This window comes from Phyllobates terribilis, unplaced genomic scaffold (genome assembly GCF_046119375.1).
Source record: "Phyllobates terribilis strain yellow unplaced genomic scaffold, ASM4611937v1 Scaffold_2__4_contigs__length_985480577, whole genome shotgun sequence".
NCBI classification, from domain to species: Eukaryota; Metazoa; Chordata; class Amphibia; order Anura; family Dendrobatidae; genus Phyllobates; species Phyllobates terribilis.
Genome location: NW_027362762.1, coordinates 156,463,007 through 156,488,219, shown reverse-complemented (window position 1 = coordinate 156,488,219; position 25,213 = coordinate 156,463,007). Strand labels below are relative to the sequence as shown.

At 49.8% G+C, this 25,213-nt stretch overlaps 1 protein-coding gene across 1 annotated transcript in view; it reads left to right on the top strand.

Annotated features, from left to right (window-relative positions):
- The window catches only part of PPP1R1A (protein phosphatase 1 regulatory inhibitor subunit 1A), a 296,341-nt gene that overhangs the window by 249,056 nt on the left and 22,072 nt on the right, over positions 1-25,213 (top strand). Inside the window, exon 4 of the mRNA XM_073670052.1 lies at positions 11,321-11,384. Coding sequence (XP_073526153.1) covers positions 11,321-11,384 — 64 coding nt within the window. The remainder of the gene's footprint in view (positions 1-11,320; positions 11,385-25,213) is intronic.

The window sequence follows — 25,213 nt, the reverse complement described above, 5'->3', positions numbered from 1 at the left end:
GATAGGAGTAGTAGTCTCGTGGCGGTGACCCGGTCCGTGCCCAGGGAGTCAAACTGAGCGGCAGAGTTTAGCAAAAGATGGTACGGTGTTCGACTACGCCACCCGTTGAATGCGGCTATGAAGCCGCCGCTGCAGGACAGTCCGCTGAGGCCGGTGGTACAGATGTGCAGCGTGGATGGTATAACCCCCAACGGGAGGGGTATGGCCTCAGGGCAGCAGATGTGGATGATAGTGGTAGTGATGGTGCAGCAAGGAAGCTCAGAGACGTGTGGTGCAGTTTCAAGGCTTTTACTCACAGGTGTTGCTCCGGTCACTTCGGCCAAGAGTGACCACCCGAGCCGTGCTGCGTCCACCAGGTGCGGGACTCGGCCAACTCCCAGGCAGTTCCAGAGCGTGGTCCTGAGCTCCCCTCTCTTCCTTCCTACTGGCCGTCCTCACCAGGGACCCACCTATGTCCGGCTTCCTCGGGCCTTATGGGGCAAAACCTCTCTCCGGTTTTCCTGACCCTATGTGGCGTGCCTTCCTGGTGGATGTGGCGAGGGGTCGTGCCAAAGCTTGACCACGACCTCCGGTTCCTGGCTAAGGATGATTTGCCTCCACCAGCTTGGGATCCGGTACCCTTCTCTGCCAACCCTTCACCCGTTTTAGTTCACTCATGGGATCTCAGGGTTCCCTCTGCTTGCGTCTCTGGGCCTTTCCTTGTGTTCCTTTTTCTTCCTCTCTCTGCTTCAGGCCTGGCTCTGGAGCTGGGCCCAGACGGAGCCACAGCTCCCCCTCAGCCCTCTCTGGCTGAGCTCCTCTCTGAACAGACAGACCTCTTCTAAAGATGGTGCCCACCTTATATATTCCCTCTGACACCCGAGCCCAGGTCACAATGCAACCAATGGGCTCCTCCTATGCCCAGAGTCCCTCCCCTGACTGCTCCTACACTACTGGGATGTTCCTCCCCCCCTCCCACTCCAGCCAGGGACAGACGCTGTCGTACCTGCACATCTATCTGGTGGGAGTACCGTTGTTCTGTCCCCTGGAAATGGGATGAGTGTAGTGCATGCAACTAGCTGAGCTCAGTCCCACCCTCCATCCTTACCCGGGAGTGGAATACCACACCTCTGGGTCGAGGTGCAATACCCCTGTAGCAGCCGAGCCCTCGGGGTGCTACATTCCCCCCTGGTAAATCACAGCACGTCCTCGGGCTGTAAAAGAATAAAACAAAACATACAAATTTTTTTTTTTTAAAGTGCACTTACATATAAAATATATCAACTTTTTTTAGCATAATATAAAACCTTTTCATATAAAACATTCTTGACTAATACGTCCGTGATCCCTGGCCACCGTGCAACTTGTGACCAGGTAAGTGCAACAGTCACTAGAGAAAAACAGTTCTTTATAAAACCAGAAGGGGGCGCTTTAGGAAGCGCAACTATTTACAGGGTATGGCCGCTCTCAGTCCTCGGCCAGTGGGGATAGGGGAATGGCTGCTCACAGTCCTCAGCCTGGTAAGGATAGGGGCACACAGGAAACAGTTCTTTAACAGTCCCACACTAGTCCCAATGGGGACCACACTCCAATTAGCAACATGTCAAATACCCATACGGGTAACTTATCTACAGTACTTTGCTTATGCTACTCCCCTTTAGTAGCGGTGTCCTCTCCTTGTCTCCTCCTGAGGGTAGTCTTCAGACCCGTCCGGGTCCTCTTGATCTTCCCCATACTGCAACTCCTCCTCCGTCAACCGGTGCACGTGAAGGGCGTATGGTCCTTTGGCACACTGATGCCGGGTGAAGGTGACCTCATCACCCGGGTAGAGGTCACGTCCGCGATATCCCTCCGGCAGGTGGCTCTCGACATCCCTGCGGGTGACAAAGACGTCGCCGGGGGTTCGGTGATCCCGGATAAAGCCCCAGCCGTGCTCCATTTGAAACTTTATTACAGTCCCGGTGGCGCGGGGACCGTGGGCCGCACGGCGGCTTCGTCGGGTCCGGCTTTTCTGCTCCGCGCTTTGGACCTGCAGCCGCTCCTCGCGGACCCACCTCTCTCGCCGTTCCCTCTGAAAGACTTCCAGTTGTTGTCGGCAACACTCCTCACGTTGGGCTGCGGCCGCCCGGGTCTCTTGGGTGAACCCCATGAGGTCTTCGCCGGTGGGGTCCCATACAAATTGGGCCTCCTCCAGCGGGAGCGGAACAATTCTGGCGGGTGCCGGAGCCGGGATCAGAGGCTCACACAGAGGCCATTCCTTCCGGAGTCGGGGGTTGACGTACTCCGGTGGCCAAACGAAAGGCAGCCCGTCCGGGCTAGTATGCTGCGCAAACAGATCTTCGCCCAGGGGCAGCACTGTGGAGGTTGAGGGCGCGGTGGGGGCAGCGGCGCCCGGATTCACCAGGCCTTGTGACCAGGCCGGTGGCACTCTGAAGGTGAAGGGTACTGTGGAGACGGCGGCGCCCTGGGGTACTCGGCCCTGCGACCAGGCCGGGGGCACTTCCTCTTTTGCCGCGCTCAGGGTCAAGGGGCGTGGCGTAACAGAGGGTGCGACCGCTGCTCCTGCCGCTTGAGGCCTAGTTGGAAGCAGCGGCGGTGCGGCAACGGGCGCGGTGAGTGGAACTTCGGGCTCTGCGACGGGGAGCTGGGGCAGGCTTACGGCTACGGGGCTCGGGGTGATGACGTCCCCATTACCTGCTTCCATCTCTGCGGCTCCCTCCGCGGCGTCGTCTCCGGCCTCCGTTCCTCCTGCACCATCCTCAGGGGCAGACACGCTCCACGTTGCGGGTGGCATCCTCTGCTGGCGGGTTCCAGCCTGCTGGACCATCTCTCTCCTCCACTCGGCCAGTGCTTCTTGCTGCACTCGGGCCATCTTCCGGGCCAAGGCCTCCAGCGCGGTCTGTGCACGCTCCCGATTTCTGGGGAGCTGTGCCAGGATCTCCACCAGGCCTTCTGGGGTGGCAGCCTGCAACAGGTTCCGGACCACAGGGTCGGTGCTGATTGACTCTTCCTCCATCTCCGGGTGCGATCTGTCCAGACTCCTCCAGGCCGCACCCATCTTCTCTGTTTTGTTCTGTATCCGCCCCCATTGAGGGTGGTCCCGTGGCAACTTAGTGATTGTCAGGTCCAGGGGCAGCCCTCTCACGCTGATGGACATTTCTATCATTGCAGTCTCTGCTGGTGGGGGCGGTTTCCGCTTTTGGCGCCATTCCTGGACCTGGCCCACGATGGGAGGTGGCCTCTTGCCACCCTCTGGCACGCCCATAATGGAGTCCGCTCTGCCAGGGCAGGAAATCGTTTCAGATGGCGGGAATCGACTCCTTATGGCGGGAAACTCCGTGGATGGCGGGAAAAGGCTCCAGATGGCGGGCAAACGGCGGGAAACGATCCGAGATGGCGTCCGATGGCGGGGACCCTCCGGAATTGGCGGGAGACTCTTTTTTACGGTAAATGTGAACTTTTCTTCAGGCACGCAGTACCCGTCGGTTGCGGGCATGGAATCCTGCCGACTACGCCAAAAGTTGACGCGCCCCTGGGCCTGCTGTGTCGTGCGGCATCGTGCGCACGGGGGCTTACCCGGAGCCGGATCAGATAGGAGTAGTAGTCTCGTGGCGGTGACCCGGTCCGTGCCCAGGGAGTCAAACTGAGCGGCAGAGTTTAGCAAAAGATGGTACGGTGTTCGACTACGCCACCCGTTGAATGCGGCTATGAAGCCGCCGCTGCAGGACAGTCCGCTGAGGCCGGTGGTACAGATGTGCAGCGTGGATGGTATAACCCCCAACGGGAGGGGTATGGCTTCAGGGCAGCAGATGTGGATGATAGTGGTAGTGATGGTGCAGCAAGGAAGCTCAGAGACGTGTGGTGCAGTTTCAAGGCTTTTACTCACAGGTGTTGCTCCGGTCACTTCGGCCAAGAGTGACCACCCGAGCCGTGCTGCGTCCACCATGTGCGGGACTCGGCCAACTCCCAGGCAGTTCCAGAGCGTGGTCCTGAGCTCCCCTCTCTTCCTTCCTACTGGCCGTCCTCACCAGGGACCCACCTATGTCCGGCTTCCTCGGGCCTTATGGGGCAAAACCTCTCTCCGGTTTTCCTGACCCTATGTGGCGTGCCTTCCTGGTGGATGTGGCGAGGGGTCGTGCCAAAGCTTGACCACGACCTCCGGTTCCTGGCTAAGGATGATTTGCCTCCACCAGCTTGGGATCCGGTACCCTTCTCTGCCAACCCTTCACCCGTTTTAGTTCACTCATGGGATCTCAGGGTTCCCTCTGCTTGCGTCTCTGGGCCTTTCCTTGTGTTCCTTTTTCTTCCTCTCTCTGCTTCAGGCCTGGCTCTGGAGCTGGGCCCAGAGGGAGCCAAAGCTCCCCCTCAGCCCTCTCTGGCTGAGCTCCTCTCTGAACAGACAGACCTCTTCTAAAGATGGTGCCCACCTTATATATTCCCTCTGACACCCGAGCCCAGGTCACAATGCAACCAATGGGCTCCTCCTATGCCCAGAGTCCCTCCCCTGACTGCTCCTACACTACTGGGATGTTCCTCCCCCCCTCCCACTCCAGCCAGGGACAGACGCTGTCGTACCTGCACATCTATCTGGTGGGAGTACCGTTGTTCTGCCCCCGGAAATGGGATGAGTGTAGTGCATGCAACTAGCTGAGCTCAGTCCCACCCTCCATCCTTACCCGGGAGTGGAATACCACACCTCTGGGTCGAGGTGCAATACCCCTGTAGCAGCCGAGCCCTCGGGGTGCTACATTAGTACCTAGGGTTATTTTTGGGTGACTCTCGCGACGGTCAAAGTCCACAATGATCAGTCCTTGTGCCGGCAGTTCAACCTTACCGACCTTGATGGTCACCTCTTTAAATCCTATCTGTGGCACGGGCTGACCATTGCTGGCGATAATGCTCAGGTCGTCATCTTGGTAGCGGGTTATGTCCGAGTCATTCCAGTACCGCTTGAAGAGCACGTACGGGATGGTAGTCACCTGTGACCCAGTGTCCGGTAGGGCACTCATAGGAATGCCGTCCAGTACCACAGGCAAGACCGGACGTCCCCCTACGTATTTGTCACGCCAGTTCGATGGGCCTGATGATCTTATGCCTGGGGGTTGGCCCTCTACCCCAGGTTGTGCCCATTTAAATGGCAGTACCTTGCCATATGTCTGGGTTGATTGCAGCGGCGGCAAATGGGTCGTCCGTCCTCGTTGTACCGGTCGCTGGGTCTTCCTCTGGCCGGTGGGGTCCTCCTCAGTCGGCGCCACGGGACGTCCTCCGGTCCAGATGCCAGCTGGATCTTTCCTGGAGAAGAGACCTGCAAAGACTGCACAGTTCTGGTTAGCGCGGCAACGCTCTTAGTCAGCTCTTGGACCTGATGGTGCAGGTCTGTAGCCGGGTTATTGTTCAAAGCCTGCGCATCAGCTCCCACAGGCCCTGCAGACAAGGGCGCCGCGTCCTGGTGATAAGTGATAGCAGGGCGCCTGTGGGTCACAGCGCCACCTGGTGCCGGTTCTCGGAGCACCCGGATGGCTCTGTCCTTGAACTGTGCAAAGTCCAGGTCAGGGTCCTGTAAGGCCATTGCGCGCAACTGGGTTCGGTGGGCATTGCACAGTAGACCCTCAATAAATTGTTCGGTCAACAGCTTGTCTTCATTCCCCATGCTGTCAGGGTCTGCCTGTTTAATGGCTCTCAGGGCCTCTTGTAGGTTTAGAGCATAGTCTCTTATACTTTCATGTGCCCGCTGTTTGCACCCGTAAAATCTGAGCTTTATTTCGGCTGAGGTTCGGGTATCAAATGTGTCTTTCAGCCGGGCTAGTATTTCTCTGACAGTCCTCTTCTTCCCAGGTGACCAGGACTTTACCTCCCTTTGGGCTGCCCCGATTAACTGGGCCACCAGGATGCTTACTTTTTGCTCTTCCGTGAGGGGGTATACCTGGAAGAGGCTATCCAATCTTTCCCTAAAGTCACTTAGGGTATGTGACTCCCCTGAGTACTGGGGTAACCAGGTTGCCCCCAGGATATAGGGCATGGTGAATGGCATGACCGCTGCAGCGGATGCGCTGGCGGCCGGTGTGGCGGTGGAGCTCCCCTCGGTATCCGACATCCTTCTACCCCCCTAGTGGACCGTGGCCTACCTTGTGATGCTCTTCTTCCGTAGGCCGCGGCTCCGCAGTCAATCGTCGGAGTAGAGGACCTGGCGTCGCGCTCCGATGACGTCAGCGTCGCTCTTCCTCCCTTCCAGGACCTTATGCAGCGTCCGAGCGTGAGGCGGAGCTTCGGATCTCGCGCGCTTTCGGCGTCCACGCCCCTCTTCTTCCCGTGCTGCGTCCTGAAGATGGCGGGAAGCAGCTGCGGATGGCGGGAAGACGGCAGAAGACGGCGGGAAATGACCCAAGATGGCGTCCGATGGCGGGAAACTACTCCGGACGGCGGGAAACTTCGCCACAGGTAAGTACAAAAGTCTTTTTCAGGCACGCAGTACCCGGTGGTTGCGGGCACGAGATCCTGCCGACTACGCCAAAGTTGACGCACCCCCTGGGCCGCGTGGGGAACCCGGAACCGGGCCTCTGGTGGGATGTAGTCCTCATGGCGATGACCCGGTCCGTGCCCAGGGTGGTCAAACCAGTGGCAGTCTTAGTGTAATAACAAATGTCCGACTACGCCACCCGTGGATTGCGGTCAGTGGGGACCGCCGCTGCGCTGCAGACCGCTGAGGCTGGTGTTGTAAGCGCAGCCAAGTATGGGATAACTCCCCAGGGGAGAAGTATTGCCTCAGGGCAGCTAGCGTGGATGATGGGAGTGATGGTGTGAGCGTCCCAGTACTAATGGTGCTGGTGCGGCGATGAAACACAGAGACGTGTGGTGCAGTTCAGGGTCTTTACTGATGGTATAAAGCAGACCCTCCCGGGAGTACTGGTTAACAGTAGAGGCCTGGTCAGTCTGTGAGCAAGCAGGATCTCCCCTGGCCAGGCGGAGTTGTAGGCCTCCCCATCTATCTGCACTCTTTCCTGGCTACCTTGCTGTAAGCGGTTACAAATAGCCCACGTCCCTGAGTATACCGTGTGGTGCTCACCCGTATGGCTGGTGACTTGGGGCCTTCTGTTAGCCTCCGCTCCTGGATGGCGGCGCTGGTCCCTTTCTTGTGACTGAGCCTCCGGGCTTCTATGGCCAGAGGACCTGGAATCCCCTGCCGGCTGGTTTCTGCTGCTGGGTGTATATCAGTCCCCACAGCCTCGGACTCCAGTGTCCGGTTGTAGTGTCCTCAGCCAGGGCGAGCTCTGCTCAGCTCCAGCCCCTGGTCTGCAGCTACTGTTCCTACAGAGCTCCTGCTGTATCTTTCCCTCTCCAAGCTCTGACTCTCCTGCCCGAGACCCAGTTTATAAGGGCAGATTCCTCCCCTCCCAGGTCTGGGCGGGCAGTGTTGCATGCTTAGGTCTCCTGACCAGAGAAACCTCCCACTTGCTCTCAGACATAATATTTCTATTACTGTGGCAACCAGACCCCTGGGGTGCCACATTAACATGGCCGTAGAGAAATCCTGCAGAAAATACAGGGGTTAATCTTCTGATTTTCTGATAGTTTGTTCCATTTTTGATTAATATGTCTCCTTAGTCATAGAGCCATGCTTAGCTATCCTGTGTCTTACCGTAGGTAGTCAGGGAAGAGTATCTACTGTAGGCTTCTGCTTCAGCCAGTTACCTTATCTACAGTAAAGAAGTGAGGTGGCCCTCTCCTAAAACCCATAGAAAAGAGTTTTTTATATGTGTTTTTCTTAAAAAATAAACAAAATAACTGAATAATATATAGATATGTGTTATTCTTGTAAAGAGGACCAGTTTTTGCTCTTATGTTATTCCTGTTTCTCCCTTAAGTACCGTAATCCATTTTTTTCTCTAGTTGCTTTTTTACTTTGAATCCACCATACGGTTACAGAGATATAGGCCTTTTTATTTAGTTCTAATTTTTATGGTCTTTACTAAGTGGGTTTGGTTCACAGGATTCTTTAGGGTTTGTCTTTAGGCTCCTCTGCTAAGGCTATATTCGCACATCATGTTTTTTTCTGCGTTTTTTTTCTGCAAATTTTCAGCTGCATTTTACAGTACCAGCAAAGTCTATGAGATTCCAGAAATCTCATACACACATCATGTTTTTTTTTTTGTTCAGGATTTTGTGTTTTGCATGTTTTTTTTGCAAAATAGAGCATAAAAAAATGCACCAAAAACGCAGATGTCAAGTTTTCAGCTTTTTTTCAGCGTTTTTTTGTGCCCTAACCAGAATGAGATTTTTTTTTGAACTGAACTTTATGTACATGCATAACAGAGACAAAGGGACAGTGAAAAAGATGCTGAAAAAACGCACCAAAAAAAAGAGCAAAAAAGCAAGGAAAAAAACAACAAAAACCCTGAACAACCTCCTGGCAAGAGATCAGGTTTTGCTGCAGAAAAATGAACGCTGAAAAAAACATGATGTGTGAACATAGCTTTACCCATGAGCAACGCCATGCTTGGTAAAGATCATAAAAGATAGCATTGAATAAATAGGCCCACATCTCTGCAACCGTATGGTGGATTTAAGAAAACAAAAAAAAGGATTATTTGGGGAGAGGTGAGGATAAAATAAGAGCAAAAAACTGATCACTTTTGAGTTGGTGACAACTCCAGTTTAAAGAAGGAATTACTCAGGTATTTGACTATTTTGTACTTTTTTTGTGTAGTGTTACTTTCACTTCATCCTAGAAAAGTGTTGATAAAAAATATATAATATCAAGATACATTATTTTGATGGTAATGATGAAATTACAAGTGTCAGTGTACTCTATTCTTCTTTTTTTACATCCCAACTCTAAATAAAATGAAAAATGTATTATCTTAAAAATACTCTCCAAGAGTTGGATAGCAATTATTGAACAGGGGAAACTCAGCAAATTCATATATATTTGTGTGTGAAAATGTTCAGAATAACACTGTAATAATTAAAATTCCTGCTCATTCTGGACACGTCTAGTCGGTTGCTCTACTTAATGATTGACAGACTCCTCTGTGCATACAGAATTATCTATCAAACAATGCTTAGGACCTCCCACTGGACTCCTAAACTCAAAATGAGCATATATTTGTATATGGGAAATCCAAGCGATACTGAATAACTGACAAAACTACATAGTTAAGGTCCTACCTCTATCTGATCAGATCCTCTTGCTCTATAACAGACTGCAAACAGATAAGACATTATATTCAACATGACAGGTTCCCACTATTTATTTAATACCCTGCTAATAGCTAAATATGGTGGAAGTTGAAAGGTCTTTTAAGTATAAAAGTATAAAAGTTTTTTGGTTAGAAATGTTAAAAAGTGCATAATCCTATACACCATGGTACATGTGGTATTCTGCCGCTCCTTGCGTCTCCCAGAATTTTCTATGCCTCCCCAACCGCTTGCACGGCAATGGCAGCACTTCTCACTGTTCTCTGAAGAGCAGAGGTGTGTACTATATTGTCAGCAATATATGCTCTAATTTCTCCTCCCTTAGTACCCACAATGCACTGCTTGAACTTACACTGCTTCTGTGCTATAAGAAACAAGGAGGCAAGTGAAATATACATAGGAAGAAAGTTAGCTATTGCAAATAATCATGTGAGGAAAGAAGTGGAGAATAGAAGTGCTAATGTGCTATAAGAAACAAGAATGCAAGTCAGGGGCAAACACACCATTGGAGCAACCTGTGCAGCTGCAGAGGGGCCAAGGAGATACGGTTTCCCATCTCCATCTTCAAAGCAAGTGGAATTGTGTAAATCCCCATATATTGTTCTTATACAGGGGCCCTCTCCTGTCTATGTCCGCTCCTGATGCAAGTGGAATACAAGAGAAGTGTGAGGTAGCAGACATTGCAAAAAACACGTTGGATAGGGAGAGAGGGCAGAACAGAAATGCTGATATAAATTGATAAAAGTGTCGAAAAATAAAAGTAACATGAGAAACATGGGCAGCCTTGCAGCACTGGGGTCCTGGGTTCAAATCCCACTAAGGACAACATCTGCAAAGAATTTGTATGTTCTCTCCGTGTTTGCATGGGTTTCCTGTGGTTTCCTCCCACACTCCAAAGACATACTGATAGGGAATCTAGATTGTGAGCCCCAATGGGGACAGCAATGAGAATTTCTGTAAAGCACTGTCCCCTTTCATCCCAGAAGTCCTGAGAAACCTGGGACAGTTAGCAACTACAGTATGTGTGTGCTATGCTAAATGCAACATGGAGTTTGTTGTGCTCAGTCTGTATGATAGCTGGCAGAGAGAGCAGGCTTGTAAGTTCATGACTCAACTTCTGCAATTCTTCCTGTTTGCCTGTAACTACAGTTGGATCAGAATTTGATGTGCCTAATTCATTAAGAAGTACATGCCATATAATGTATTAGGCGCTGCTCCTAATTGGCATGCGCCACTGCCAAAATGTACTGAAGTCAGTGACTGAAGTAAGCTACTCCACTAAAGTGGCATAGCCAATCCCCATTCAGCCCATGATCCACCCATGTTATGCCCATATTGGGGTAGCTGGTTGAGATGGGCTTGTAAACCACAAAAGTAGCAATTGTTTTGTGAAACTCCCAAGTTTGGCAAAAATATTGAGACTAATTAAGGTGTTTTATGCCAAAGTACTGGCTTACACATATTAATGAATTGGGGTCCTAGTGGTCATAACTTTATAACTATCTTTCTATCAAAAAACAACATTTTTGGTATATATTATTCATTTGGTCACAGTGGTTAGTTGTAATCTCATAAGTGACATAAGTTTGCTGAAATCACAGTCACCACATGGAAGAGTCTCATGAACTTAGAAAATAAAGATTTCTTTAAAAAAAAACAACAAAAAAAAAACACAGTGCCTCCAGAAAAGGGTCAGAGTCATCCCCATTCACTTCAATAGAGATGCACTGCAATAACAGACACAGCCTATTACTGATTTTGTAGTAGGTGCTTTTTTTCCATTTCTGGAGATCTATTTTATGAAATTCTGTTACTAATGACTTCTATTTCAGTTAATCAAAGAATCATCTCTTAAATACACATTTCTATATACAATAATACAACATCAACATCATCATAATTTTTTTTTTTTGCATAAAAATTACCTTGTGTTAAAGTGACAAAGGATCAGTTCAGTTCAATAGAAGTCAAGAGAGAGGGAGAGATTAAGTCCTGGTGTGAAAAAAGCAGATCTGTGTCCCTATTGATTAGTACACTTCTCGGCAATAACAATTGAATCCATTCAGGTAAAGACATAATGATTGATTCGTGCACCATTCAGAATGTCAAATTGATATCTGACAACATGTCTTTTTGTCTCTTACAGTCTACTTTATCTATGTCCCCACATCAGAGGAAAAAAGTGACACGCACAACACCCACCATGAAAGGTATCGACTGACTGATGAAGACTTATATGTGTGCATGTGTTTTGCATTTGTGTTGTATTATTATCTTTTTTTCTGCTGAGAAATTAAGCACAAATTAAAGCACAAAGGAAAACAACAATACAATTTGTCAAGTTTGATGATAAGAGTCACAAGCTCCAAAGAGTATGCCAAATGACTACTGAACTATTGTGTGATGCCAGAGGAAAGACTATTGACACATCTACATTAGCAGTCTCCTCCTGCAGCGTCTGCAGCTGTCGGCATGTGCCGCCATATTCAGTCTTCGGGCGGCACTGTTGATAGAAGAGATGATGGATTCAGAAGCTCTGGACGGTGCAGGTTCTGTCCAGCCACTTAGGACTTGCAGTGCTTCCCAGTCTAGCAGTATGTGTGTATGTGCTTTCCAGCTAATGTTATTAGCTCCTTGCTTCAGCCAATTGGAAAACACCAAACCCTACTAAAGCTTCCAGCTTACTGCTGGAAGCTGCCCGATGTAGCTTTGTGCTTCCCTGGTTTAGGTATGTGGTTTCTGGTCTTGTTTGGTATTTGTGTTTTCCTGTTTTGACGTCGTCTTGTTTATTGACGTTTCATTTGCCTGACGATTTTGTGCCTTTTCGGCCCTCTTGGTTTTGACCTGGCTCCCTGACAATCCTTCTTGCCAGCAAACAGCAGCTGACTTTGTGACCCTTGCCCAGGGGCCCTGTGTAAGTCCAAATCTCTCTATAGGGGTTAAAGGGTGAAGTCTGGGGAAGCCCCAGGGCTCTAGGAAAAGGAGTAGCTTCCGACAAGCCTGTTCATGTTAGCCATTTTAGAGCTGCCAGGCGACCACTGCCCATTACAACTAATTTTATGAGGACTAGAAATTGGTTGTCCTAAGCAACCTCACATGACATGATGTCTATGCAGCAGCAGACGTAGACGGAAAAGGGCCCTTATCCAAGAACAGTGCATGGGCCATTGACAGTCCAAAAGTTCTACCTATGACAGAAGCTGCTTGCTGCTTTGAAGGTGGAAGTGGACTCCCTGACCTCCCCTTGGAGCCTCTGTGCGGTTGTGACGCACCCCCTGGGCCATATTCTTTAGGGGAATATCCGGAGCCGGATCAGATGGGAGTTGTAGTCTTCCGAGTGGCTGTGACCCGGTCCGTGCCCAGGGTGTCAAGCTCAGAGTATGTGGCAGTCCTACAGATGTTATAAAGTTCTTAATGTCGACTACGCCACCCGTCGTATTGCGGTCACTATGGCCGCCGCTGCAGCAGGGTCCGCTGAGGCTGATGGTGTTGGTGCAGCTTTTGGTAGTATAACCCCCAACGGGTGGGGTATAGCCTCAGGGGGTCAGGTGCAGAGGATGGGGGTTGTGGTTGTGCAGCATAGATGTTAAGTGAAGACAGAGTCGGGTTGTGCAGTTTAGGGTATTTACTCACTGCTGATGTTCCGGTCACTCCAGCTTCAAGTGACCACCCGAGCCGTGCTGCGTCCACCAGGTCCTGGATTCAGCAAACCCCCAAACAAGTCCGGAGCGTGACCCTGAGCTCTCCTTCTGTCCTTTCCTCTGGCCGTCCCCACTAGTGATCCACCTAGGTCCAGCTCCCTCGGGCCTTCTGTTGGGAGACCCTTGGCCTTGGGTTCCCTGACCCTCCACGTGGTTTGCCTTCGGGGTGGATGTGGTGGGTGGCCGTGGCAGACGCTGCCCACGGCCTCCGGTCTCTGGCTAGGGTGTGCTTTTGCCCCCACCAGTTTGGGATCCGGTACCCTATTGCCGACTCTTCACCCGGGGATTGAATTTGGGTTCTCAGAGTCCTTTCTTTTTCCCTCTCTGGGTCTTTCCTTCTCTGCTCCACTCTCTCTCTGCAGGCTCATCTGGACCTCTGCTTCTTACTGACTCTGACAGACTGACCCTGATCTTTGATGGTGCCCACCTTATATACTCCCTCTATGTGTGAGCTCAGGTGACCAGCACCCAATGAGCTCCTATCTTTACCCAGGCTGCTCCCCCTATCTGCCCCTACACTACTTGGGATGTACCACCCCCCTCCCACTCCAGCCAGGAACAGACTCGGTCGTACCTGCACATTTCTAAGTGGGAGTACCGTCGGCCTGCCCCTCGGAAATGGGATGTGTGTAGTGCATGCAGCCTACCGAGCTCAGGTCCACACTCCATCCTTACCCGGGAGTGGAATATCACACCTCTGGGTTGAGGTGCAATACCCCTGTAGCAGCCGAATCCTCAGGGTGCTACATTCCCCCCTGGTAAATCACAGCACGTCCTCGGGCTGTAAGAACAAAACACCACAAAACATACAAATTTTTTCATATAAACAACATAGTAAAAACATATAAAATATCATATATATATCAGAAAACTTTTCATACAAATAACATTCTCGTCGCCTCTGCTCCTCCTCCGGTCACTGTGCAACGTGTGACCGGGTAAAGTGCGACAGTCTTTTCTTGAAAAACTCGTGGCTTTCCTGTAAAACCAGTAGGGAGCGCTTTAGGACGCGCAACTATATACAAGGGATATGGCCGCTCTCAGTCCTCGGCCAGGTATTAGGGAGGAATGACCGCTCTCAGTCCTCGGTCAGTGGGATTTAAGGGATAAACGGGTAAACAGTTCACACTTGCTTTTCCCAACGGGGACTATATTAGCAACAGTTCACTGTGCCCCGACGGGCAACTATATACAGCTTGTACTCTGCTGTACTTAACGACGGCGTCCTCCTTCTCTTTCTTTGTGGTTACCTTTAGCTTCAGACCCGTCCGGGTCCTCTTGTTCTTCCTCCTCACACCGCAGCTCTTCCTCCGTCAGGCGATGCACATGGAGGGCGTAGGGTCCTTTGGCACACTTGTGCCGGGTGAAGGTGACCTCGTCCCCGATGTAAAGGTCACGACCTCTGTGTCCCTCCGGTAGGTGGGATTCAACGTCTCTCCTGGTTACGAAGACGTCGCCTGGGGTGCGGTGGTCTCGGATGAAGCCCCACCCATGCTGCATGTTAAACTTGATCACAGTCCCGGTGGTGCGGGGACTATGCGCTGCACGGGGGTCTCTCCTGGCCCGGCTCTTCTGCTCCGCGCTCCTTATTTGAGCTTGCTGTTCCCGGACCCGCCTCTCTCTCCGCTCCCTCTCAAAGACCTCGAGTTGTTGGCGGCAGCACTCAGCACGCTCCGCTGCAGCTGCCCGAGTCTCCTGAGTGAACCCCATGAGATCTTCTCCGGTGGGGTCCCACTCAAATTGGGCCTCTTCTAGCGGGGGCGAGATCCTCTTTACGGGCTTTGGAGCCGGGATCAGGGGTGCACACATGGCCCCAGCCTTCCTCTGCCGTTCCAGTTCATGATATTCCTGGGGCCAGATGAAAGGCTGCCCATCCGGGCACGTGTGTTGGGTAAACAGGTCCTCTCCCAGATGCGGCACTCTTGGTCTTATGGGCGCAGTGGTGTTAGCGCCTGGGTTGCCCGGGCCTTGCGGCCAGGCCTGGGGTATCTGGAAGGTGAAGGGCACCGTAAGGACGGCGGCACCCTGGGCTACTTGGCCCTGCGACCAGGCCGGGGGCTCCGCGGAGGTAGGGGGCGCTGTTGGTATTGCGGCGCCCGGGGGTACTAGGCCTTGCGACCAGGCTGGTGGTACTTCCTGCTTGGTCACGCTCAGGGTCGAGGCGTGTGACGTCACAGGGGTCGCGGCTCCCGTTTGAGGCCTAGTCTGCGGCGGTGACGTTGCAGCGACGGGCACGGCAGGGGATACTTCGGGCTCTGCGACGGGGAGCTGGGGCAGGTACGCGGTTTCCCGGTTTGGGGTAGAGACGTCCCCTTTACCTGCCTCCTTTCGTTCGGCTCCCTTCTCGGCGCCGTCTCCGGCCTTCAGTCCTCCCGCGCCATCCTCAGAGGCGGTCTGTCTCCTCGTCTTGGGTGGCGTGCTCCGCTGACAGGTCTCGGTCTGCTGGGCCATCTCACGGCTCCACTCCGCCAACGTCTCTCGCTGCACCCGGGCCATCCTCCTTGCGAGGCCCTCCAGAGCGGTCTGCGCACACTCCCGGTCTCGGGGGAGCTGTGCTAGGACCTCCACTAGGCCTAGTGGGGTCGTTGCTTCCAGCAGGCTCCTGACCAACGGGTTGGTGCTGCTCTGCTCTCCTTCTGTTGTCTCCAGCAGGCTCCTGGCCAGCGGGCCGGTGCTGCTCTGCTCTCCCTCCTCTGTTTCTAGCAGGCTCCTGGCCAACGGGCCGGTGCTGCTCTGCTTTCTCGCCATCTCCGGGTAAGCTCCTCCGATACTCTTCTCCAGGCTTCTTGCCTCCGGGTGCGCTCGCTCCAGACTGCTCCAAGCGACACCCATCTTTGTTCTCTTCTTCTCCGTCCTCCCACTTCGAGGGCGGTCCCGGGGCCACTTGGTGATTGTCAGCTCCAGGGGCAGTTCTTTCACGCTGACAGACACCTCTAGCATCACAGTCTCTGTTGGTGGGGGCGGTTTCCACTTTTGGCGCCATTTTCGGTCCTGCCCACGATGGGAGGTGGCCTCCTGCCACCCTCTGGCACGCCCATAATGGCGTCCGCTCTTCCAAGGCGGGAAAACTTCGGAAATGGCGGGAATCGTCTCCCAGTGGCGGGAAACTCTGCAGATGGCGGGAAAAAGCTGTTAATGGCGGACAACCGGCGGGAATCGACCTGTGATGGAGTCCGATGGCGGGGACCCTCCAGAACCGGTAGGAGACTTCTTTTTGAGGTAAACTCGTTCTTTTCTTCAGGCACGCAGTACCCGGTTGTTGTGGGCACGTAATCCTGCCGACTACGCCAAAGTTGACGCACCCCCTGGGCCATATTCTTTAGGGGAATATCCGGAGCCGGATCAGATGGGAGTTGTAGTCTTCCGAGTGGCTGTGACCCGGTCCGTGCCCAGGGTGTCAAGCTCAGAGTATGTGGCAGTCCTACAGATGTTATAAAGTTCTTAATGTCGACTACGCCACCCGTCGTATTGCGGTCACTATGGCCGCCGCTGCAGCAGGGTCCGCTGAGGCTGATGGTGTTGGTGCAGCTTTTGGTAGTATAACCCCCAACGGGTGGGGTATAGCCTCAGGGGGTCAGGTGCAGAGGATGGGGGTTGTGGTGGTGCAGCATAGATGTTAAGTGAAGACAGAGTCGGGTTGTGCAGTTTAGGGTATTTACTCACTGCTGATGTTCCGGTCACTCCAGCTTCAAGTGACCACCCGAGCCGTGCTGCGTCCACCAGGTCCTGGATTCAGCAAACCCCCAAACAAGTCCGGAGCGTGACCCTGAGCTCTCCTTCTGTCCTTTCCTCTGGCCGTCCCCACTAGTGATCCACCTAGGTCCAGCTCCCTCGGGCCTTCTGTTGGGAGACCCTTGGCCTTGGGTTCCCTGACCCTCCACGTGGTTTGCCTTCGGGGTGGATGTGGTGGGTGGCCGTGGCAGACGCTGCCCACGGCCTCCGGTCTCTGGCTAGGGTGTGCTTTTGCCCCCACCAGTTTGGGATCCGGTACCCTATTGCCGACTCTTCACCCGGGGATTGAATTTGGGTTCTCAGAGTCCTTTCTTTTTCCCTCTCTGGGTCTTTCCTTCTCTGCTCCACTCTCTCTCTGCAGGCTCATCTGGACCTCTGCTTCTTACTGACTCTGACAGACTGACCCTGATCTTTGATGGTGCCCACCTTATATACTCCCTCTATGTGTGAGCTCAGGTGACCAGCACCCAATGAGCTCCTATCTTTACCCAGGCTGCTCCCCCTATCTGCCCCTACACTACTTGGGATGTACCACCCCCCTCCCACTCCAGCCAGGAACAGACTCGGTCGTACCTGCACATTTCTAAGTGGGAGTACCGTCGGCCTGCCCCTCGGAAATGGGATGTGTGTAGTGCATGCAGCCTACCGAGCTCAGGTCCACACTCCATCCTTACCCGGGAGTGGAATATCACACCTCTGGGTTGAGGTGCAATACCCCTGTAGCAGCCGAATCCTCAGGGTGCTACAGTTGCACCAATGATATGTCCTCCCCTGCGTCTGTCACCAATTCTGGAGGTATATTTTAAGTGAGCTTTAAGCTTCTGATAACAATAGACTGGCTTGTAACAATGTGCTGTGTGACAGAAAGTGTGATATGTAATTAGAAGCCATTATTTCCAGGAGCTGCATTTTATATAGCAGCTATTTCATTCAATGTCTTAAGCACAGCTGATACCGAGCTGATGAGTCAATAGAAAATTAAAGTATAATCATTAAGGTTTTTTCCACAGAATTTGCTAATATCATTAGCTGACGATTAATAATAACTCATTTGTGTATATGGAGTTCCTGGAAGTATCCAAGTGTTCAGTGTTCTCATTTGCTCTCACAATGGGAAATTACAACATTCATGAAATTGTTTGAACTAAATTTCCCCAGGATAGTGTACAGAGCATGTAGTCTTTGAAGGTCTTCTTTTTTGTAGTCAAAGGAAGTCCTCTATAATAAAGATATGTTCTTCCTTAACCGGTCTCTAAATATAAAATATTCCGAGCATCAGTAATGAAGAATTTACCACTCTACAATGAGAAGTAAATGATACTTTATATTCTTGTGCAATCCAAATAGGATCATATGTGACATTTCAGTTCACAATCTGAGACCTTCATCTGATAAAATGGATTGCAAAGACTAGGAAAAGTAGACATCAAATAGTGACCTTTTGCTATAGGTAGAGCAACCTCCGATGCTATGTGTAGATTGATCAAGTAATATCTCTAAGGAGGGCAAGAAGGCATAAGTGGTGCCAAGTTTCCTACAGCTACTCACAGTCTTTTTCTTGCACTTTATCCTTTACAAGTCTGCCCTTAAGGGGCATTTGCACTGCAAGATACGGTAATCGTGAACAACCGTTGTTAAAATACATGTTTCATGATTATCTTGCCCTGTAAGCAGGCTGCTGATTACCCAATGAAGGAGCAAAACCCTAGTTCATCAGGTGAAATGATCTTTTGAGCTTTCATGCAGCATAAAAGATATCATTCTCAGCTGTGCATCGTCTGGTGTAAACAGGACTCGCATTGCCAAGAACAATGGCAGCTCGTGTGGCACTGAGTGATCTAGTATAGATCTAGTATAGATCACTCAGTCTGCATCATCTAATTTGGGATGTCTGTATGAATTGGCATTCAAAGGACCGACGATCTGTAAAAGTTTATCGATTGGCGGTCATATTGTGCCATATTGTGCCACTGGTCAGTCTGTGTAACCGGCCACTTAGAAACTACTGCACTTTTTTCCAAAAACTTCTTTCATTCTAAGTCCGACTCTCAGAACATTAGAAACTCCGAAATGAAAGTGACCCTCCAGACAGTTACCTGATAATCACCTTTTTCTTACTTTTAGTTTAGAGCTCTGTAATTTATAATATTTTTGCCTTTGTGGCAATAGAGCTCAGCTCTCTGTGCACTGACGTCCGGCTGATCATGTGGTGGGCTTGTGTTTATACAAGGCAGCCAATCAGAGGAGACAGAGCTACAGAGGGAGGGAACGAGTAGCAGCCTGAACCAATGATTATACAGGGGGCGTGTCTCAAACTACCGCTGACGTTCTGTAGACCCCAAGCATAAAATGCATTCACAAATCACAGCTCTACCTTGATAGAGCTAAAAATTAATCTTCCTCAGTAAATAATGATCTAAGATTTTTGAGGTCTTGACATGAACGGTTGGGAAACTTGATAGAATATTCAAATATAAATTTGATTCTACAGGGTGGGCCATTTATATGGATGCAAATAAATAAAATGGGAATGGTTGGTGATATCAACTTCCTGTTTGTGGCACATTAGTATATGGGAGGGGGAAAACTTTTCCAGATGGGTGGTGACCATGGCGGCCATTTTGAAGTTGGCCATTTTGAATCCAACTTTATTTTTTTCAATGGGAAGAGGATCATGTGACACATCAAACTTATTGAGAATTTCATAAGAAAAACAATGGTGTGCTTGGTTTTAAGGTAACTTTATTGTTTCATGATTTTTTTACAAGTTTAAGACCACTTATAAGATGTGTTCAAAGTGCTGCCCATTGTGTTGGATTGTCAATACAACCCTCTTCTCCCACTCTTGACACACTGATAGCAACACCGCAGAACAAATGCTAGCACAGGCTTCCAGTATCCGTTGTTTCAGATGCTGCACATATCGTATGTTCACAGCATAGACAATTGCCTTCAGATGACCCCAAAGATAAAAGTCTAAGGGGGTCAGATCGGGAGACCTTGGTGGCCATTCAACTGGCCCTCGACGACCAATCCACTTTCCAGGAAACTATTCATGTAGGAATGCTCGGACCTGACACCCATAATGTGTTGGTGCACCATCTTGTTGGAAAAACTCAGGGAACATGCCATCTTCAGTACATAAAGAGGGCAACACATCATCATGTAGCAATTTAAGATATCCAGTGGCATTGAGGTTTCCATTGATGAAGAATGGCCCCACTCTCTTTGTACCCCATATACTGTACCACACCATACCATCAATTTTTGTGTTACAACAGTCTTGGAGGGATCTATCCACCGTGGGTTAGTGTCAGACCAATAGCTTTGGTTTAGTTTGTTGACTTCACCATTCACAAAAAAGTTTGCCTCATCACTGAACATAATGTTCTGTGTAAACTGTTACGGGTCCGGGTGTGGAACCTCTGTGCTTTGGTGCAAGGAGAGACCAGAGGGGCCTGACTAAGTGCCTATTCGGCCTGACCAAGGACACACGGCGGCTTAGTCGACTCCGTGAACCAGGGAGGGACTGGACAGGTGGACTAGGTGCCACTCTGGGACCGACCTTGTGTGAGAGCAGGTAACTCCCACGGGACAGATGGCAGGTAGTGACCAGTACAACGGATGAGCACGGCAGGAAGGCTGACGGGTGGTCCGAGTAGATAAGCAGGCTGGTTCGGCAGATAGCTAGAAGGGTGCTCCGGGTAGGCAAGCAGGCGGGCATGGCAGGTTACAGGCAGGTGCTCCAGGTAGGCTGGCTGGTGGGCACGACAGGTAACAGGCATGTGCTCCAGGTAGGCAGGCTGGTGGGCACGACAGGTAACAGGCAGGTGCTCCAGGCAGGCAGGCGGGCACGGCAGGTTACAGGTGGGTGCTCCAGGTAGGCTGGCTGGTGGGCACGGCAGGTTAGCGAGCAGGACTGTTAGACAGACTGGCGAGCTTAACTGTTAGACAGATTGGCGGGCAGATCTGACAGGCAGCGGGACCTGAGGGCTGAAGCAAGTGTTAGCACACGGAACAACAACCTTGCACAGGCACCTCCATTTTGGAGGAGGTGCCTTATATAGGAGAAGTCCTCCAGCCATTGGCCGGGGACTCTATAGGAAGGCGCGCAGCACCTTTAAGAGGGAGGGAGCACACGCCCTAAGTACAGTGCCCAGGAAGTGCGCGCCACAGCAGCAGGGGAGCAGGAAGACGCCGGACCTGGACCGCGGTGGTGAGGGGTACGGTGTCTCTGCCCGGCAGGAGGCAGAGACGCCGATGCTACATAAACTGCGGGTCATGTTTCAATTTTTGTTTTGCCCATTCTGCAAATTCAGTGCGCAGATCTGGGTCATCCTCGTTGAGATGCTGCAGCAGCTGAATTTTGTAAGGGTGCCATTTGTGAGTAGCTAATATCCGCTGAAGGGATGTTCGACTGATGCCACGCTCCAGTGACATGCGGCGACTGCTACACTGTGGGCTCTTGCTGAATGAATCTAGGACAGCCACTGATGTTTCTTTATTAGTGACAGTTTTCTTGCGTCCACATTTTGGCAAATCCAACACCAAACCTGTTTCACAAAATTTGGCAAGCAGTTTGCTAACTGCAGCATGGGACATGGGTGGTCTCGTAGGGTGTCTTGCATTGAAATCTGCTTCAATGACCCGTGTACTGCGTTCACCAGACATCAACACAATTTATATCCACTCCTCACATGTTAACCTCTGCGACATGTCAATGGCTGTAAACAAAGAGAAACTTGTAAATAACTCATGAAAGAATAAAGTTACGTTAAAACCAAGCACACCATTGTTTTTCTTATGAAATTCTCAATAAGCTTAATGTGTCACATGACCCTCTTCCCATTGAAAAAAATAAACTTGGATCCAAAATGTCCGACTTCAAAATGGACGCCATGGTCACCACCCATCTGGAAAAGTTTTCCCCCTCCCATATACTAATGTGCCACAAACAGGAAGTTAATATCACCAACCATTCCCATTTAATTTAGGTGTATCCATATAAATGGCCCACCCTGTATATGTCCATTAGGCAGTTAATAAGTTAATGATTCTTCTCTCATAACATGGGAAGAAATCTTATGGAATTGAAACATTTTTAGCTCCAGGAAGTAGTGACCTTTAATTTGCCACTATTGCCTACAGAAAGAATGGAGATGTCATCTTCTCTTCCATTGAGGAATTTTATATCCTTCCTGACTTCTGAATATAAATATTACATAAAAGAGTAAAATGAGCAAGAATTCTACAATTCCATAAAATTCCCCAACATGCAGAGGTACAGAGTTAAAAGTTCAATATTTCCCACTTTACATTATAGGCGCTGTCCTACAAAGTGCCTTTATTACCTAACCACAGGATACCGATATGTCGATATTTAGATTACAGTAAGTTGGATTGCATAAAGTTGTACAATTTGTAATGATATCAATTCAATATAAAAAAAGGTTATACTGTTTTTAAGCTAGAAGCCTAGAGGTGACGGATGTCTGATGAATGACATCCATCAGAGGTATCTGTCACAGTTATCAGCAGCAGTGTTCATGTTGTTATGAATCTCTGGTGCCGGCGCAAGGAGAAGGCGGTCATGTGACTTGCATAAGTGATTTGCATACTGCCAGTCACAACTCGACCTCATTCATTTCACTTGAGCGAGGCCGCACACATGTAGTCAATACCTTACTGTATGTATGTATGAAAATCGCATCCTGGTGCCGGCACCAGAGAATCCTGACAGCACGCACACATAAATAATACCTCCCCAGCAGTGTCAAACAAATACAATAAATGCATCCCTTGCAGCAAACAAAAAACCACAGTGCAACACCACTGGTAACACAAATGTCACCCTTCTTCATTGGTGCCACCATTATGCCCCCTCCCACCAGTTCCACACAAGCCTTAAAGGGAACCTGTCACATCCTAGCTACTATGCACACTGCCCCCATAGTGTTGTTAGTGATGCAATGTGCATCCCTAACAAGCTTTTTTCATTAAAATTGGTGGTAATATAATGATTTTATAACCTTTAATATACTTATATCCTACCTGCTCGTATTTAGTCATAGGGGTGTGATTCTCATATTCAGTCATGGGCGGGCGCAGCATTCAGTCACTGCTTGCGTCACCCATGTATTTGAATATTGCTTCCAGCAAGCGCTATTATTGTGGGGCGCATGAGCATTTGTCCATGTCAGGCCGCTGGTCCCATGCCTGCGCAGTGAGGCAGCGTGATTACCAGCTTCACTGCGCACGCGCTATGCTCCTGCGTGTGCGCAGCGAGGCTGTGTAGTTCGCAGATTCACTGTGCACGTGTGAGGAACATAGTGCATGCGCAGTGAAGCTGCTAATCACACAGCCTCACTGCGCAGGCATGGGACCAGCGGCCTGACATGGACCAATGCGCATGCGCCCCACAATAATAGCGCTTACCGGAAGCAATATTCAAATACATGGGCAATGCCAGCAGTGACTGAATGCTGCGCCCGCCCATGACGGAATATGAGAATCACACCCCTATGACTGAATACGAGCAGGTAGGATATAAGTATATTAAAGGTTATAAAATCATTATAGTTGCACCAAATTTAATGAAAAAGCTTGTTAGTGATGCACATTGCATCACTAACAACACTATGGGGGCAGTGTAGATAGTAGCTAGGATGTGACAAGTTCCCTTTAACACTCTGCCCTAAACCACTCTTCCCTATCAACAGCACTCTTTCCCTATCGCCACCCCGTTCTAGCAGACAGGAACTTATGTGATGCTGGAGGGAGAGTGTAAGCAGAGCTCTCCAGTTTCCACATTTAAGACTCCGTTCACACTATCAGTATTTGGTCATTATTTTACATCAGTATTTGTAAGCCAAAACCAGGAGTGGAACAATCAGAGGAAAAGTATAATAGAAACACGTCACCACTTCTGATTTTGGCTTACAAATACTGATGTAAAATACTGACCAAATACTGAACGTGGCCTGAGGGGCAAATTGGCCAAAGTTCACATAAGCGCCCCCTAAACACCAGTGAAAAAGGTTTCCTTCTATGTGTGTGATATTTCATCCTCTTAACTGCTCACATGGCTGCTGTACACTTCTATCTGACATGGAACTTGGGAACACTTTTCTCACTTGAAGTAAGAAGAGATTCCAGTATATAAATATAAATTATTTTATTGCAGAACTCGAGTAACAGCAGATTGCAGTATCAGGCACATTGCTGAACATATACAGCTTCTGTCAATAACAGAGGTGCTAGATTACGTTTTCCTGCAGCCGCTCAGTACTTAGGGGTAAAATTACAGTTTCATGACACCCTACTTTATCCCATTCATTATTCCTATAACTTCTTGTCAACTATGGCCCAGCTTCAGTGCTCCTGTCCGGCTAGCATAGTATTCCATCAACAAAACTTCCATACCCCGTCTACACTTTCCTTAGTCCCACTTCCTATTTCTGTCTCAGGGTCCCACTCCAACCCACAGCTAGCAGAACCTGTCTGGACTCTTGGCTCCATACACAACTGATAAGGCAGGACTCAACAGAGCATGCGTAGTGTTTCATGAGTATGTAGGACCCTCTTTGGGACTTTAACCCAATCAAATTGGGGGTAAATACAGCTGGGACTACATAACTAGTCACAATACCAGGACTACCCAGATGGCTGATTTATCTAAAAACCTGATAAAGCTATTAGAAAGCTGAGTAACGTGGTGGCGGTGGTGGTAGAAAAGCAGAGTAAAACCAACTCACTGGTTGTCTAGGATTAGAAAAGCTGCAGTACCAGATGAAGTGCATGAACAAGTGTGGCGCTATTTCTGGAAGAAAGTAACCAATGTTTTTGTAATCCATTACAATTTCTGCAAAGTCAGGTTCACATGAGCGTATATAAAATCATGACCGTTTCATTCAGAAAACGCGGATGATTTTCTTTTCGCTTGTCAACCATATGCAGTCTGTTTTTTTACAGCAGCAGTTATTAATAATTTACAAGACCAATCCCAGTTTTTATATTAAAGAATTGCAAGGTATTGTAAAAATCGGATGCTGTACTGTGGATCCATATCACATTGATTTTTTTTTAGCACACCCGTAGACTTGGATTGATGAGTCTCATCTGACACATGGAAGAAAGTCGTGCATCCTGTGATTCGGTCACCTGCACTGCCCCATTGAATAACATTTGTCAGAGTGCTGTCCACTTTTCTAATGGACAGCACTCGGATCAAAATTACACTAGTGTTAACCTACCCTAACAGCGTATTTGTTGTCCAAGTGTGATCCAACAAAACATCGGATCACACTAAGACCAATATTAGTCTATGAGGCCGTACACATGACCAATGAAAAAATCACTACATGCCTAAATTTGATCCAATATTTGGATTGCACTCAGCCATGCAAGTCATTGAGTGTGTGGGAAACATTGGACTGCACTTGGATGACATCTGAGTGCAGTCTGATTTCTGCAGCCTCACAGAATGCAAAAATTCAAGACATGTTTTTCTCCATCTTTTCATCCGAGTGATTCAGATTAAACTCTGGTCAAACTCTGATTCTTTTGGATGTGAGAATATACAGCTGTCTGCACCTGTCCTAAAGGTT